Source organism: Perna viridis, chromosome 2 (assembly GCF_037379345.1).
Source record: "Perna viridis isolate PV_CMFRI_1.1 ecotype Kerala chromosome 2, ASM3737934v1, whole genome shotgun sequence".
NCBI lineage: Eukaryota > Metazoa > Mollusca > Bivalvia > Mytilida > Mytilidae > Perna > Perna viridis.
In genome coordinates, this window is record NC_142446.1 from 69,961,605 (window position 1) to 69,978,992 (window position 17,388).

At 32.5% G+C, this 17,388-nt stretch overlaps 1 protein-coding gene across 16 annotated transcripts in view; it reads left to right on the forward strand.

Moving 5' to 3' along the window:
• The first annotated feature begins 234 nt into the window (after positions 1-234).
• The window catches only part of LOC148626720 (serine/threonine-protein kinase 26-like), a 30,666-nt gene continuing 13,512 nt past the window's right edge, over positions 235-17,388 (forward strand). For 8 of the 16 annotated variants that reach the window (XM_088570964.1, XM_088570967.1, XM_088570968.1 and 5 more), the window contains exons 1-8: positions 235-496; positions 5,819-6,058; positions 7,411-7,576; positions 8,104-8,261; positions 12,197-12,382; positions 13,604-13,749; positions 15,617-15,725; positions 16,428-16,499. In XM_088570964.1, coding sequence (XP_088427090.1) covers positions 479-496; positions 5,819-6,058; positions 7,411-7,576; positions 8,104-8,261; positions 12,197-12,382; positions 13,604-13,749; positions 15,617-15,725; positions 16,428-16,499 — 1,095 coding nt within the window. In that variant the 5' untranslated portion in view covers positions 235-478. The remainder of the gene's footprint in view (positions 497-5,818; positions 6,059-7,410; positions 7,577-8,103; positions 8,262-12,196; positions 12,383-13,603; positions 13,750-15,616; positions 15,726-16,427; positions 16,500-17,388) is intronic. The other 8 variants (XM_088570965.1, XM_088570970.1, XM_088570977.1 and 5 more) reach the window with 1 other exon arrangement.

A 17,388-nucleotide genomic window follows, 5' to 3' on the forward strand; every position in this document is an offset into this window, starting at 1 on the left:
CTTGAATGACAAGGAGCAGGTTTGCACCTGAAGAGGTCATGGAGGTCAATTTTTCTCAGCGGAATGATTTTGATGTTACTTTTCAACTAAATTTCTTTTATTCATTAGTAGATTTCATTCTCCAAATCTTGTTTTCTTTCGGAAAACAAAAAAGTCTTCCTTAATATTCCAAACTGTCCTAAATTAGTGACGCTGAAATGGAACTATATTGTGTGTCCTAAAACTGGAATGAAGGCCACGCCCATAATACATGTGAAGTAAGATGGCGGAAACAATATGGCCGAAACAGGAATAGATCGCCTGATGGAGCGAAAATTACTGATATCTTACCAATGTCTGTCAAAAACTCAAACTTATGCCATCAGAAAAACACCGTATATTTGAACTGAGCGATTAGGCTAGACGCAAATAATAACATACTCGTTAAACTCGCACTAAGGTCGTTTGTTTTCATTCAGGGATTTTGACAGTCGCCAAAATGATGGCGCAGCCGCAGGTAAGAACACTTGACAACACTCGTTCGACACCAAATTATAACATTTTCGACAAAATAATATGTGTTCAGTTTGTTGTGTCTTAAGGAAACGACCAAGCCACTAAAGTGTTCACTTTATTTCGAGGTCTCATGAGCTTAGTGGCCTTGTCATTCCCCTTTTTGGCCGTGTTCCTACAGATTACTAGTTCTTAAAACCATTTAGGACAAGAGAAAGAACATTGATTTGTTTATGAGGATGTAAAGGAATTTGTCTTTTAATGTTCAATAATGTGTATTATTATCATAATTATGTTGAACTCAAAGCTAGAATTTGGTAATTCTAAACTCAGTTGTCCCCCTTTATATGATACCACTTTGTTTTCTTAAATTGATACACTTTGGTATCTGTTCTATCTTCTACTGAAACCCTAGTTATTACATTAGTTTCATAATCAAATACAGGGCAATTTTATAATTCTGAAGACATTGAAATTCACAATTGTCAAAAAAACCACTGAAATAAAGTTGCCTGTTCGATTTATTAATGAGTTTAAAATTTAAGTAATGAGAGCATGGCTGGCTTTGGATTTCTGTATTTTTGCAACCTTATTCTGTTGTTAGTTTATACATGTACATGCAGATAGGTTACAAAATAAGTAAGCTTGTACCCTTACTCAAATACTATTATGCTGATTCCTTCATTATTTCTTGATATTTCCAACTGAAAGTTTGTACACATGTTTTTAATGATGTGATGGCAAGGCTTGAAGCAGTGATTTTTTAAAATATTTTGTGAAAATTTATTTTTACTTTATTTTCTGTTTTAAAAAGGTTCTTTAAATTTGCAACCAATAATTCCTTTACCTAAAATCACATTGGGATATTTTAGTTATCTGTACAGTTTCAATATACAATTTATGTTGGAACACCATAATATTATCAAAATATTCATGGACAATAAATTAAAAGCAAGTAAGATTCCATATATGAAACTTTCTTTTATCATTTTTGCTTAATTCTTTGCCGGAACATGAATTGATGCTACATGTATATGCAGTACAGAATTCAGATTTTTACACGTTTTTCAAAAATTGAAACAGTTTCAGAATCTTTCAAACCTTATCACAAAATCTTAGAATTGAAGTTATAACCTTTTGAATGTTTTCAGAAACGTGTAAAATTCTAATGAAAATGAGAAATTGACAATAATTAGTTAGGTAAAGAAGTTGGTAATGCATTTTGTACCTTTCCAAAACAAAATATCAGTCAAATAAGAAATAGAAAATTTCCATAATTTTCATAACTTTAAATGAACTGAAACAGACTTTTGTATACAGTGTATCTCATGAAATTTCCATAACATAAGATTTTGTAATAATGAATATTTTAACAAAACATTCTTTGGTTATAAAGAAAAGCTGGTATATGTATGTGTTAAACATAGTGTACTGTACCCAGTTTTAAATGGTTCAACCAGGCATGCTACCTTCCTATGTACATGTGTCCAGTTCCCTCAGATTGGAGCATAAGGTCATGACATGCATACCAGGGACCTTCTATTTGTGGTTGATGATGAAGTGTCATGTTTGATGCAGAATTGTTAGAAACAACTGAAACTTAAAAGGTTCTTCCTAGGACAAAGCATTATTTATTACTGCCTTGCGATACCCTTTTAGCTTCTAATCATAAGAGACTCGTTGTGCACGTTAATACCATTGTGGATGTGTGAAACTTGTCCACCACAATCTGTAGGGAATGATACATGACAACCACTTTCTATTTTCAAACTGACCAGACCTGGTGAAATTATTTTTTAACCTGCCTGACTTTTGGCAACCTTATAAAATCTGCTGGACCGACAATTATCTGCCGGACAAAAAAAAAACAAAAACAAGAATTAGCAGCCACTGATGGCCAACTTTCCATTCTGGATTAAAACTCCTCGTTTTACATTTTTCCTCATATTCCTGTTGACGAGCTTTAACCTTTGCATCAGTAAGCTTCCTTTTTAAGGGCTTTCCAGGGATGGCATCCCTATTATATACTAAAGCCGGAATCATTTCTTTGATCCAATTTAAATTTGCCTTGTTCGGAAGGCATCTTTAAACCGGAAGTACTGGTTGAGGTGTGTCTAATAAATAAAAAACGTAATGTCAGTAATGATAGGCCAAAAAAAAGGTCAGAAACAAGCATTTTGCTTATATCTAGACAATTATTTGACTTGAAACAGTTAAGAATTGAGGGCTGGAATGGGCTAAAAGCAAGTGTTTTACTGATGTTCAGACAATAACTTCAGTAAAAGGGAATGAATCTCTTTGTTGTACCATAAAGTGGTATAATCACCTGGAAGATTTGGATTGATTCTGGAGGCTCTGACTGGGATTATTAGGAATAAGGGTCCCAAAAAGGATCACTTTAATTCTGGTCAAATGTCTAATCACAATCAAAATTCAAAGATGTGTCAAGTATAAAATAATTTTTTTTATAGATATAATTACTTTTTTAAGGCTTAAGTATTACTTGCACCTGGTTTTGAATAAAACATTTTGAAGTTTCTTGAGTGTAACTCTCATGATAGCTGAAAGTCATGTGGATTATCTGCAATACATAGCATCTGGTACTAAAGTATGATTTGATCTGGCTTGCTGTTGGTTGATTTAATTTAATTAGTATTATTATTTTGTGTCTATGAATAGTTCAATCTGCATTTGAATGTACATAGAGAAAAACAATCCAGGCAAATGATATGCTGGATGACTCAGATGTTAAAATGTATTTTTTTTTAATTTAGGGAATTTAATTCTGTAACTAAAGTAGTCAGTACTCTATTCAAGTTAATTCTTTGCATACATGTATACATGTACATGCACTTGTCAAACTATACTACCTTACAAGACTTGTTAAACTTGATCACTAGTCAATATCATCATATAAATCATTGTACAGATGTATTACAGAAATAACTGATTCAGACATGTTCATTTGTTTTGTAGTTTGGCTTAAGGATGGTTTTAGATTAATGGAATTTCTATGAAATCTTCAATGACTTTTTAGATTATTGTCAATAATTTGAATTTTCAATACTACAATGATACATTCCTATTTATTTTATAAAAAATGTTCTTCCATTCCATGGAGTATGTTAAAATGAGAAACCTTGCCGAAATTTTCCAAATAAACAACCTTCCCATTTTTTATCAAAATTTCAATACCCCTGTTTAACAAAAGTCAAGGCTTTTATATAAATAACAAAAAAAAAACATTATGTCTGTCCATGTTCTGTGGCAGAATTTTTTTCTGTGTCAAAAACCAGTGCTGTGTCAAAATTTTTATCCCCATCAAGATAAGTGTTCAATCTTTGTGGTCACATCAAGCCATGTCCAGTGGAGCATTTTTTAAAGGTTGCAATATAGGGTTCTCTGGGGGTTGGAATTTAAGTGAAAAATGTAAACAGTTGTGCTTTCAAGTTTAACATATTTATTCTACATGTATGTAGAAATTTTAATATTCTTGAATTTAGTTATTCCTGCCTCAGTTACCAGTAACACTGTAGCATGTGTATTTCAAACTCTAGGGGTTTGAACACTACTTTTTTCAGAATTGATAGAATTAGAAGGATAATAATTACCGAGGGAGCTTAATTTTTGTTTAGTTCTTTAAATTTCTGCAAAATCCCAGTGGAACATACATTTGAATAGATTTGTAAATAAGGTTTTTCTGAAATTCATTAGCTCAATCTATTAGTCATAATATTTATCATGAACAGAATACAAGCTTTAATATTGTACAGAAACAACCTGTCTCAGTATGACTGAAAATTTTTTGATAAATTTGATTATATATATATCTGATAATGCATGTTTTACACCTTGATTGTTTGATTTTGGTTCTGTATATTTACCTTGGAGAAGGAAGTGCTCTTATATCAGCAAGATAGCATAGTGGGCGTTGTCCTGAAATGTCATGAAAACGATCATCTTGAAGTATTCCACTTGGCTCATATTTATACTGATATTTTATTGTGATGTGTGCAAACCTTTAAATCTTTTTCAACCTTAATTGGAGAAAAACTGAGAAGTGTATTATTACAGACTAAGAATCCAAAGTGTTTGAATTAAAAAATAACATGTAACAACCAAGTACAACTAAGCACTTGAACTTATTAAAAGCTTCAAAATTTAGTAATTAAAGTAAGATGATCTGTAATTACAGGGTTTGGTAAGATATATGATAACCAGACTTCCCTGCCTTTATCTTAGATGGAAAAGTACATGGTTACTCAGCACATGCTATCTTACAATTCCTCCCTTGATCTCTACATGCAGTTGATTTATATACTAGAGTAGTGTTTTATATTGAAATTTATGGTATTAGTATTATATTGAAATTTTATCTGTGTAACTGTACACCCAAGTCACCTTTAAACAAGGAAGTGAAATAATCAGCATTGTATTATATGACTTGTTTAGTCATCTATTAAAAGGCTGTGAATACTTGAAACTGTGTCCATTTCTGTATCTGTCATTGCATGTTTGTGTTGTGAAACAGATGTGCAATCACTGTTATTGAAAATTATAGATTTTTAGCATAAATTTTTAATATTAGTCTCGATCATTTATTGTTTCCTACTTAATGGAATTAAATTATTTGCCTTTTGTCTGAAGTATTGTTTTTTTTTTTTGCATCTAGAAAAGATAATAAGTTTTCATTGGATGTTAAATCAAGTGCATTAAAACTGACTTGGTCAGGTACAGTCTGTACCTCTAACCACTAACCAAAGACATGTAAAAGTTGACTTCATTGTTAATTTATTATTTAATATCCATGTAAAATAAAATGGTCAGGTTCAAGTTTGGTCATCAGCAACCATAGAATAATTTTTGTACAAACATATCTTTGAACATCAACTCCAGGTAAAGTGTGGTTTTTACGACAAAAGAAGAGAGATCCAAGGTTTAGGCAAAAAGCATGTTGGTCCTCCATCCTTCTTTGCAAAAACACCAAACATTTGGAAATTCTGATGGAATTCCATAAAAAAAGCCTACTTACATACAGTACATTATACCTGTTACTGTACAGCCTTCGATTGTCAGTGCCTGAGTGAAAAATTTGATGGTCTTGAGATACAAAATAATGTTGGAAACTGATTAAGTTTGGAAGGTTCTCACATTTTTATGTTAGCTTTTCTTTGGATATCTCAAGATTAGTGCAGAAGGTCCTCACTTTTATATATTAGAATCTGTTTTCACTGTTCTTGAAATGACAGATTTTCTTTACCTTATTCTGCATTTGTAGTCCTTGTACTTACATGTTTGTAATAAGTTCCACCTTTTCTTTTTTCAGAGACGGTCTAACGGAAATGTTGACCCCGAAATCAGATTCTCCAAGATGGAGAGGATTGGAAAGGGATCTTTTGGAGAAGTGTTTAAAGGATTAGACAATGAATCCCAACAAGTTGTAGCCATAAAAATTATTGACTTAGAAGAAGCTGAGGATGAAATTGAGGATATACAACAAGAAATTATGGTTCTTTCTCAGTGTGACAGTCCTTTTGTCACCAAATATTTTGGTTCATATTTAAAGGTAAAATATCTGACCGATTACCTACCAGTAAGCAGATGATGAAAAAAAAAATAATGCATAAAATTTACCACAAACATTGAAAGATATTACATGAATTTCCAATCATTAAAAAAAAAATTCAATCGAAAACACACTAGTATATGACTGCAGGTTATGTAAGTTTGTTATGGGATATATAAAAGTTGAATGGATGGATTTCTTTATTAGCCACTTAAAAAATATGTTTGGTTCCAGTCACCCACCCAAAAAAAATTAATGAAAAAAACGTCTGACCTTACCCATTCTCGGTAGTCAGGATTAATTTTTTACTTTTCCGGACCAAATTGGGTATTTACAATTGAAAACATCGGCTGCACACCTGCTTGCAGCCATAAGCCATAAATTTACAGTCTGTTCATGTTTCAATTTCCTGTAAACTAGTAATCAGTTGTTAGAACTGAAATTTTGATTGAACACTTAGGCTTTCATAATTTTTGGGATTTAGTGATTTTTCAAGCCGACCTCTTGAGTTGTTTAAATAAAAGTAAAAGTAATAAAAAAATAAAATTTTCTGACTTACTGTCCCTATTTTATTCAAAGAGGTGACCATAACCATACATATTTTTTTTTATTTGGCCTTATACCAATAAAAAGTGAAATGCTCCTTTTTTTTTTAAGACTAAGAATGCGGCCTTTATTGAGCTTTAATTAAATGAGTCACATCCTACAACAAGTTTGATTGCTTATTGTTTGATGGGTGTTGTCAAATATGAATATTAGGTGCATTCTGAGTTCTGCTGATAGTAACTTAAGTTTACCATTTACATTTTAATTTACTAGATGCATGTACATTGTATGTCAAAAGAACTATTGTCTACTTATTTTATTTTTCATTTCCATCACCGCAAGCAGTTTTGATAAGTTTTGGTTGGGAAGTCTCTAGTTTGATGGCTACATGTACTATTTGTTAGGTTGTCTGTCAGTGGTTACCAACACTTTAGATAAACTGCTTTGGTACCAATATTGCTAATTTGAACACCCCTATTGACATACTCATGGGTACCAGTGTTGTTGATTTGAACACACCTATTGACATACTCATGGGTACCAGTGTTATTGATTTGAACACACCTATTGACATACTCATGGGTACCAGTGTTATTGATTTGAACACACCTATTGACATTCTCATGGGTACCAGTGCTGTTGATTTGAACACACCTTTTGGCATTTCATAAGTTGCAACTAATTCCACTAGAAGAATGAATTAATTGAACTCTTCTCACTAAAATAAGCACATACTCCAAAAATGCATTCTAGTAAGTTTTGATTTGATTTTATTTGATGTAAAACTCCATAAACATGTTTTACAGGGTGCCAAATTATGGATTATAATGGAGTATCTTGGTGGCGGTTCTGCTTTGGATCTAATGAAAGCTGGGCCTTTCACAGAAAATGACATTGCTATTATACTTAGGGAAATATTGAAAGGATTAGATTATTTACATTCTGAAAGGAAATTACACAGAGATATAAAAGGTTAGTGGATAGGGATTATTGTGGATGTTGTGGTTTATACAGTCACATTGTCATATGTTTCTTGCATGTAAATGAATTCAAATTTCTATGTTCATAACCATAATTAGTCTGTTATATCCAGTCAACTGTAATGCTACTCTTTGCATCACAACATGTTTAAAACTAATTTTGGGTTGAGTTTCATTAGAATGCACTCTGTCCACAGTTTTAATTTATGTGTAAGATTAATGAAGAGGTTTAAGGGATGTGTTACTATTGGGGAACACTTACAGAAACTGGAATTCATACTGAGTAATGATTAAATGAAAATTAAATAAGTGAATATGACCATCTGGGAGGCCTGCAATAACTCTTAGATTTATTTTACTTTTTGGTATATAGTGGAGAATCTGCTACAGTAATTACAAAACAGACTCAGTACAACAGCAGACTAACATTTACCAACATTTACATTTTGCAAACTTTTACATCCAAAGAGTTACACTTGATTAGTAGGTTTTTACATTGAACCAAGTTTTTTTTGTCAGCTGCCAATGTGTTATTGTCTGAAAATGGTGATGTAAAATTAGCAGATTTTGGAGTTGCTGGACAACTTACAAACACAACCAATAAAAGACAAACTTTTGTGGGGACACCATTCTGGATGGCCCCAGAAGTCATTAAACAGTCAGCCTATGATACCAAGGTTTGTATATTCTTTAGTTTTTAGTTTTAATTTTTCCACTCCTAAAGGGAAAACAGTGGTATTTATTTTCCCATAGCCGACAATACTAACCTTTTCAAGTTTTTCGGTAATTTCTAATTAAAATTAGGACTCAAAAACCATTTTTTATTGTAGTACTTTAATTTAATGATCGAAAAATCACCATGGGAATAGAGGTTGATCATCTCTTTTTTTCAACCACCATCAAAAGTTTGAGGGTACTGGAAGTTTTGCATTTTTTTTTTGGTTCTGCACTCATGTGTAATATGCAGTCTTTTTAGCTCATCTGCCCAAAGGCCATGTGAGCTATTGCCATCACTTGGCGTCTGTTGTCGTCGTTAACAAGTATACAAGACTCTTCACCTCTGAAACTACTTGACTAATTAGAACTGTTGTGGGTTTTTTGATTCGTCGAAAAACATGACCGCCGTTACTAAAAATAGAACATAGGGGTCAGACAGTAGTTTTTCACATATATCTCCAAAACTGTTAGGTTTATCCAAATTCTTTTAATAGCTGAAATAATCCATATTATTAAGACTACAAAAGTCTTCAGACTCCTTGTAAGAGTTATTGCCCTTGAAAGGGGAAAACTGACTTTTTTTTAATAGTTTTCAGTCAATATCTTGAAAACTATGATAGATTAAAAGAAACTTTCAATTGTTGAAAAGATTTTGTGATAAGTCCTACCAAAGACTTCTTGAGTCAAAATTGTTGGACAACTTCTTGTTTAATTTGATGGGATGGGATGTGTATATTGTCAGGAAGTTTTGTTAGGGCAAAAATTGTAGAAATGACGGCTGCTGGTGTAAGATGCTTTTCAGGAAAACTGTTTGGTTGTCTGCAACTCCTCAATGACTCGTAGGATTGTTATGAAACTTGGTGGTGTGTTAGATTATCATAGAGAAGTGTGCATATTGTGAGGAATTTATGTTTAGGCGAAAAATGACAGCTGATGGATTTAAGCGTTTTTCAGCAAATCTTGGGTTTGATGTGTTGACCCCAACTTCTCCTTAACTATTGCAGGATTGTAATGAAACTCAATGAAGTGTTATATTACCATAGAGATGTGTGCATATTTTCAGGATTTTTATGTTGAAAGTAAATTTGCAGATATATTCTGTTATTGTGTTATCAACAAAAATACTACGGATTTCTTTTTGGAGTTGAGTGTTTTAGAATGACAGCAAAATTGTGTGTCAAAAGTGCTTAGTTATCCCCATAAGAATTGTGTCCAATATGATTCGTGTGTACACATTTGTTCCCAAATGTACAGGGTTCAAGAGGCTACAGGGGTTATTATTCCTATTAGGGGCAATGTCTAGTTCTCATTTGTCCCCTAGCTTTAATAGTAAGGATGTTGGTCCATGGTTGTAAAGCTGACTGACAATTAGCCTTTCTGTCTGAAATAAAACAAAAACCTGGAACATTTGGGCTTGAATTTTTAAAAGGTATGCAAAGTAACCTTATCATACATTCATATTTCTTTCTTGACATAATTCAGAAATAAATTGAATAAATAGAATAGAAGTCCTGGGTTGGGTTCCTTAAGGCTAAAAAAACATAAAATTTAAATTGTTTATTGATGTTCTTATTGTCTTTTGTGTTTTTATTACTTTTTTTATGAAGTACTTTTTTAAATGACACATAATCAGTACCTAGAGAAGATAAATATGTAGTTTTTTTTTCTCTGATATAAGTGTGGTAGGGGGTTGTTCATTTTATAAAGTGTTAGACAATTGTAAAAATGCCTGGATATTTAAGGAAGTCATTAAGGTTTATATTTGGTTATCTGATAACAATAGAGATTTATTACATGTACATGTCTAGTGCATGCCATACATTTAATGTACTACCTGGTTAATTACAGTGAAAGCTGTTTTAACTTTTATCTTTTCACAACCAGATACATGTCTAAACCAACCATATTCTGAAAGCCATTTATTCATGGTACATTTAGTACATTTTAAATCTAAGTACATCATAAACATGCTTCAAATTAAGCAGTAGACTTGGGGCTTTGGAAGGAGTTCATGTAAAATTAAGCAGTAGACTTGGGCTTTGGAAGGAGTTCATGTAAAATTAAGCAGTAGACTTGGGCTTTGGAAGGAGTTCATGTAAAATTAAGCAGTAGACTTGGGCTTTGGAAGGAGTTCATGTAAAATTAAGCAGTAGACTTGGGGCTTTGGAAGGAGTTCATGTAAAATTAAGCAGTAGACTTGGGGCTTTGGAAGGAGTTCATGTAAAATTAAGCAGTAGACTTGGGCTTTGGAAGGAGTTCATGTAAAATTAAGCAGGTCGTTACAGAAATTCTTCAATAAAGTATATGATGTACTGTAGGAAATGAAGGTTGATCATTAGATGTAATATTGAGGAGTTTATTTCTTAGACTGGTTTGTAGGAAATATGTTATATTATTAACATGATTATGCAACAAGTAAAATGGATTTTCATTAAAAATTCAGGTATCTATTTACACAGATCTGATCTAGCTTTTTGAAGATATTCTATCACTAAGTCCTTTGTTATTATCAAAGTCTAGTTTGTTAAGTGATAATCTATCAATTAAAGGAGATATAGAATGGAGTCTCTTTACATGAGTGAATGAAATGATATCTATTTTCTCCTTGCATAATATGTTAGGTATTTTGTCATGTTATGGTTTAATCTAGCCTAAGTTGGCTATAAATATATATACATATACATTACAATGTATTACCTAATTTTGAATGCATGTTACCAGTATAGTAATCGAAAAAAAATTAATCTGAGAAGTAACATGTAATTGAGTCAATCTAGAAGAGATGTTCATCACTAAAAATGGAAGAATCGAAGGATTTTTGTTTTGCTTAAGTCTTTTAATTATGATTTGTTGTAATTATTACGGGAAAATAACATCCACAATTTTGTACATTGTCATTGTCGACGTTACAGGCATAAATAAGATTCAGCAGATGGCAATAAACGTTCATTGAAGTTAGGAATTGTTCAATATTCTTTCGATTAGTTCAATGTATTAACCATAAAACTAAATACCCATACGAGGTTTGGAAATTAAACATCGATTCTTAAGGAGTGGTACTTGTAAATTTGAAAAATGAACTCCCTCATACATACTATTGTGATGTCACATATTGCATGTTGACACTTTCCAATGCCCATTGAAGAACATTTGATATGTTGATTGATTTTAAGTCAAAAATTGAAAACATGTACATGTTGGGTCCTTTGGGAGAGAAAGCTGTCTGTTTTTTTTTCCTGTCAAATTTGAATTAAGCCATGGATATTGTCTAGATGATTGGAAGTTGCTTCTCTGATTGATATTTTGGCAATGACCACAGACTTGATGGAAACAGGATTTCGTGTCAAAGATTCAACAACCTTTGAAACTATGCACAATTGTTTAATACCATGAACTGCAGGTTAAGGTCAATTTTCAGCAAAATAAAAAATATAGTTTTGAGTTGGGCCATTTTGGACATTTTGCCATCCCCCTTTTTTCAGTATTGCATGGTGGGGTGTTCCATCAATGCCCTTTGATCTACTGTGAAGATGAGAATTATATGTTACATGTAATGATACATGTACATTGAATAATATTTTTATTTGAAGGTTGATATATGGAGTATAATGATACACTGATGTTTTTTTTTATTTGCAGGCTGATATATGGAGTGTAATGATACATTGATGTTTATTTAAATTGCATGCTGATATATGGAGTGTAATGATATATTGATGTTTTTATTTGCAGGCTGATACATGGTGTGTATCTATGGCTGGTATAGGAAGTGTAATGACACATTGATGTTTTTTTATTTGAAGGCTGATCTATGGAGTGTAATAATACATTGGTGTTATTTATTTGCAGGCTGATATATTTTGTGTAATTATACAGTGATGTTTTTTATTTGCAGGCTGATATATGGAGCTTAGGTATTACGGCCATAGAACTGGCCAAAGGTGAACCACCAAACTCAGAACTTCATCCGATGCGGGTATTATTTCTCATTCCAAAAAACCCTCCTCCCCAGCTGTCGGGCAACTACTCAAGGTTTTTTAAAGAATTTGTAGAGCTTTGTTTGAATAAGGAGCCTGCAAATGTAAGTTATTATTATGTTTAGAATGCTCTATAATTATGCTTCTTGATTGAAAGCCAATTTGAGGAAAGTTTTCCTGTATAGCAGGAAATTTTAACAGAATATATATCTTAAATGAGAATATCAGAATTGATTTTGCAGAATACTGTCAATTTGGGAATTACCATGCTATTTCTGTTGTAAAAAAAATGGGTTGAAAATGCAGTACATGAAAGTAAACATCACATTTTGGAATTTTTTATGAATAAAGCAGGAGTTGAATCAATATTGCAAAAAATTGAAATTACTTATTTTGACACCAACGACTAAATAGTAATTGTAAATGATTATGAATTAATCCTTTTCATTCAAACTACATGTATTTCTGTGGGATTTCAGTGAATTTCTTAGTTATGTTGTGTATAGAGGAAACTGTTTGAACAGACATGCTGTTGATGCCCCATACTATAAAGATGTAGAGGGTACAATCTTTTTACTGGTCATCAGCCAGTTTGTATGTCAGACCATTAATTTGTTATCACTCTATTGTCTCTTTGCCTTTTTACTTGTCTGATTTCCCACCAACTTAGATACACTGCTGGTAACCGTAGAAGCTTTGATGGAATTGATTGCCACATAAATTCCTCGAGGCAGATCACATGCTAGGACTGAGCAGTGAAAGAAATTAGCAGTAGACCTATGAACCAAGTCTATGTAAAATCAAACAGGTCTATGATGAAACTGGCTCAAGTTGCTTTAAAATGTACAGCGCTGTCTATGTAAAATTATGATGGGTCTATGTTGACAATAAATTCAGTTTCTAACACTGGACTGAGTGTCCAGGGGTTGAGGTGCCACATGCTAGGACTAACTGTCCAGAGGTTGTGGGACCACATGTTAGGACTGAGTGTCCCGGGGTTGTGGGACCGCATGATAGAACTGAGTGACTAGGAATTGTGGGACCACATGATAGAATTGAGTGTGCAGGGGTTGTGGGACCACATGTTAGGACTGAGTGTCAGGAATTGTGGGACCACATGATAGAATTGAGTGTGCAGGGGTTGTGGGACCACATGTTAGGACTTAATGTGCAGGGGTTGTGGGAACACATGTTAGGACTGAGTGTCCAGGAATTGTGGGAACATGCTCACTGTTATTTAATATTCAATACTTCAATATTTTAAGTACAATGTACAATTCCTGTGTGAAAGTGTCAAATCCAAATTTTATTTTTCTTTTTCACAGAGACCAAGTGCCAAAGACTTATTAAAACATAGATTTATACAGAGAGCTAGGAAGACAACATATCTACAAGATTTAATAGACCGATACAAACGATGGAAGTCAGAAAAACCCAACAATGGCGATTCTGATAGTGATGAAAGCGAGCCGTAGGTTTAGTTTTAGTAGTAGTAACAGATATTGATCAAGGAACTTGCAACACCATAAAGAGCTGTAAACGCAGTAGAAAAAAAATATGAATGCTTGATGAATTGTTAGGTACTATAAGGCAATTATAAGTATCTAGAGGAAAATAGTTAGTAATTTGTTACAATTTCTTCATAAAAATATCATAAGGTGAGAATTTCCTGAAGTCCTGTGTTTTTCCTCAAATCATCAATTTCAAGTGATCTGATTATTCAGAGTTTGAGTTTAGGAAGGACTTGAAGAAAATCTCAATTTGAGATGTTGATGAAACTGGATCATGTAGCTATATACACAGTGTTAAATGAATTCTTCATAAATTTCAATTCATTATGAAACTTAATTTTTTATTCCCCTCCTCTCAAAAAGGTGTTTGGAATCTTTAGCAACCCTTAAATGTTTTCCTATTTGTCTCACTATCCTTCCACATACCTTGTAAGCATGACTCTTTCCAAACTGTTCCGTTGGTTTTGATGAAACTTAAAGCTGCATTAGCTGTTATTTTCATAATTTTTTGTTTCTGTTGAAACATGCCTTAACTTCGAATTATTTCTACTAAATTGTACTTTTCCTGTATAACTTCATTTGATATCCACAAATAAAATGCATTAAATGCATGAAATAGGTGTCTATGTATTTATTGTCATGGAAGCAAAAAATCGACTGAGATAAATTTGTATGCATGTGACTTCTGGTGATCTTAATCTGCACATTTGCTGTAAGGGTCACTTCTTCAATAACAAATCTAATTGCAAAGCGAAAGTGGTTATTCAACGGCAAGGAAGACCAGCAGACTCAAGTGGTAAAAGAAAAAAATTTGAATATAATGCAAGGATCCTTTTGAAATTTTCGTATTGTGATATAATGTGGCATAAATATGGTTATTATCTGTTTAACTAATGAAGAAACAGAGGAAATGAAATGAAAACAAGACACATGCTTACCTGTATATCTGTTATTGTTATTATTTTTTTTTTTTACCAAGGTTAAAGTATATTTAACCCAGGTTGAATGTCCTGTCAGCAATCTTTGGAAGTGATGGCAAAAAATAATTAGATCAGAGCTAATGATCTTCTCTGATTAAAAAACGTTGTTTTCACAATATTCTGTAGGTATTATTGGCATTTATTGCTTCCACTAGCATAAAAAATGAACAAATTTGGCAGCTAATGCAGCTTTAATATAATGGTTTGAATTTGTATGTTTTATGCATGAAATATGAAAACATTTATGACGCTGGGATAAGGATAATCCAATATTTTTAAGGTCAACATGTTTGTAGAGTTCAAGTAGAAATTGAGAGTGTCCTTTTTGTGATACTGCTCACAGGTCCAATTGAAGATAAATAAAGCAAGATACTTTTACCTGTACTATCATGCTATTATCAGAGTAAAAATGTGCTTATTATGTCCTTTCCCCTCTCCCCACTTCGATTGGTAGTCATAGTGTTTTTGTCCTGTTTGTCACACTTTTGTGAGCACACTCTCTGGAAACTACTGCATTAAATGTTATGAAATTTTGTAGGTATTTAGAAGATGATATGTACCAGGAATTTATGATGCACTGTATTTTGTTGGAGTTTTTCCACTTTGAACTTCGGAACTAGAAATTTTTGTAGGCAAAATGAACTTTAATTATTGAAATATTATTGTCTTATACTGCTCTGTATTTAACTTCTTTTTCTTACACTGTCCTATATTAAGTCGTTTTTTTTTGTACTGCCCTGTATTGTATACTACTCTGTCTTTAACTTGATTTTCTTGCATTGTCCTGTATTTAACTTGTTTATCCTACACTGCCCTGTCTATAAACTTGTTTTGATTCTGTCAACAGAGATGATGACAATGAGGATAATGTAGATACTGACTGGATAATGACAATAAAACAGGCTGACAATGATCTGAAGAAACAGTTAATGAATGGCGATAAAACTCCTGATCAGGTACAGTATTCCACAGAACAAAGTTTAGTATTTATTCATAATTATACTGTGACAGAAGATTTAGTACAATTTAATGCCCCTACAATCTTTACAACAAAGTCAGTGTCATTTCTTTTACTATTTTACACTCAGATGAATTTCAGTAATTTGAAAGTAAAAAAATTGTTTTTGTCAAAAATTGTATTTTTATTTTCTGAAAACTTATTTCCAGGAAGGAGAACTAAAGTGGTTTTGGGATTCATGTATTGCAAAGTTACTATGTTAGAAAACTTAGTATATATCATGCTTTTGTCACAGTTGGTATAAAATCAGAAAGATGTTGTTCATGTTCTTAAAACAATGTGTGATTGCTTTGAATGATAGGGCTATGGTATATGCATGATGCTTTTATCATATGTAAAGGATTTGTGCATGGTAGTTTATACATAGAGATATGTGTTTGTTTTGCATATTGATACGACAGGAAAGAGGAAATTGGTTTTACAATGGACGAGTACCGGGAAAGGAATGTCAGGGATTCAATTTTATTGTTTAGCAAGTTAGCCAGTTGGACAAATCATCTAGATCTTGTGTTAGTTATGTCACCACAGGGATCTAGCAGATAAGGAGGAATCATGTGCAAACTCTAAATAATTTAAGATTATATGGAAATAAAGAATAGCATTTAAATATTTTGAATTAAGCAAGGTAGAACTGTTGTAGGTACAGAATCAACAGAAACGTCCTGCCCCTCCAGCACCCCCAAACAACCCTGTTATGCATGAGGACAATGATGTAAGTCCTATGGAGTGCTGTGTAGTGTGGCTATATATAATTCTTTTATTATACATGCCATAGCTATTTCCTGGTTGTACTGTACTGCAGTTAACTCCCGGAACAGTTTTTTTTTCTGTTATATTTTCCAGTGTATGTAAAGAATGTTTATTTCTGAATATAGCTGAAATATTACTGCTTGGGTGTTAACCCCCAAAAATCAATCAATCATGTTTCACTTTTCAATACGAAAATGTGTTCAGCTTGACTTCTGAGTAGACTCAAATTCTTTTACATGAAACTATGATTTTGGTATGAATGTAAAGAAAATCAATTTAAAATTTGATGGTGTGATTGCAGTACACTAGTGTGCTACCATTAGCCCTTCTGTATAACAGGTTAAAATGACAGGTGTAATTTGGATTTATCAGGAAATTATTGCTTCAATATATGTAAGCATGTTTGGTTCTATAGGAATCAGGCTATAAATTCTTAAATGCATTGAGTAGACAGTTCAAGTCTGAATTTATTATTTGCTTTGAATGTAATTTGCAAAAATTTTCACCATGTGACAATAGCCTGTTGTATTGAATTTTAACCTCCAACACCTGATACTTGCACTCTGGTTTTAATTTGGTACAGATTAGGCATCTTATAGAAAAGAAGCCAGAATTATTAAAGTGTGTTCTGATTCTCATGTATGAACACCTTTGCCAGTTAACACATCATGTATAAAAGCACATTCATTGGTGGTTTATGGGTAATAAAATTATTAACTTCCATGGTATTGTCATTCTTCAGTTATCATTTCCTTTGGCATATTTGTCAGTAATCTATATAGTTAGTGTATCTACCCTCAAAATCAAAATTTCACAAATTGTTTTTTTCTATCTATTCTGTCTCAATGTTA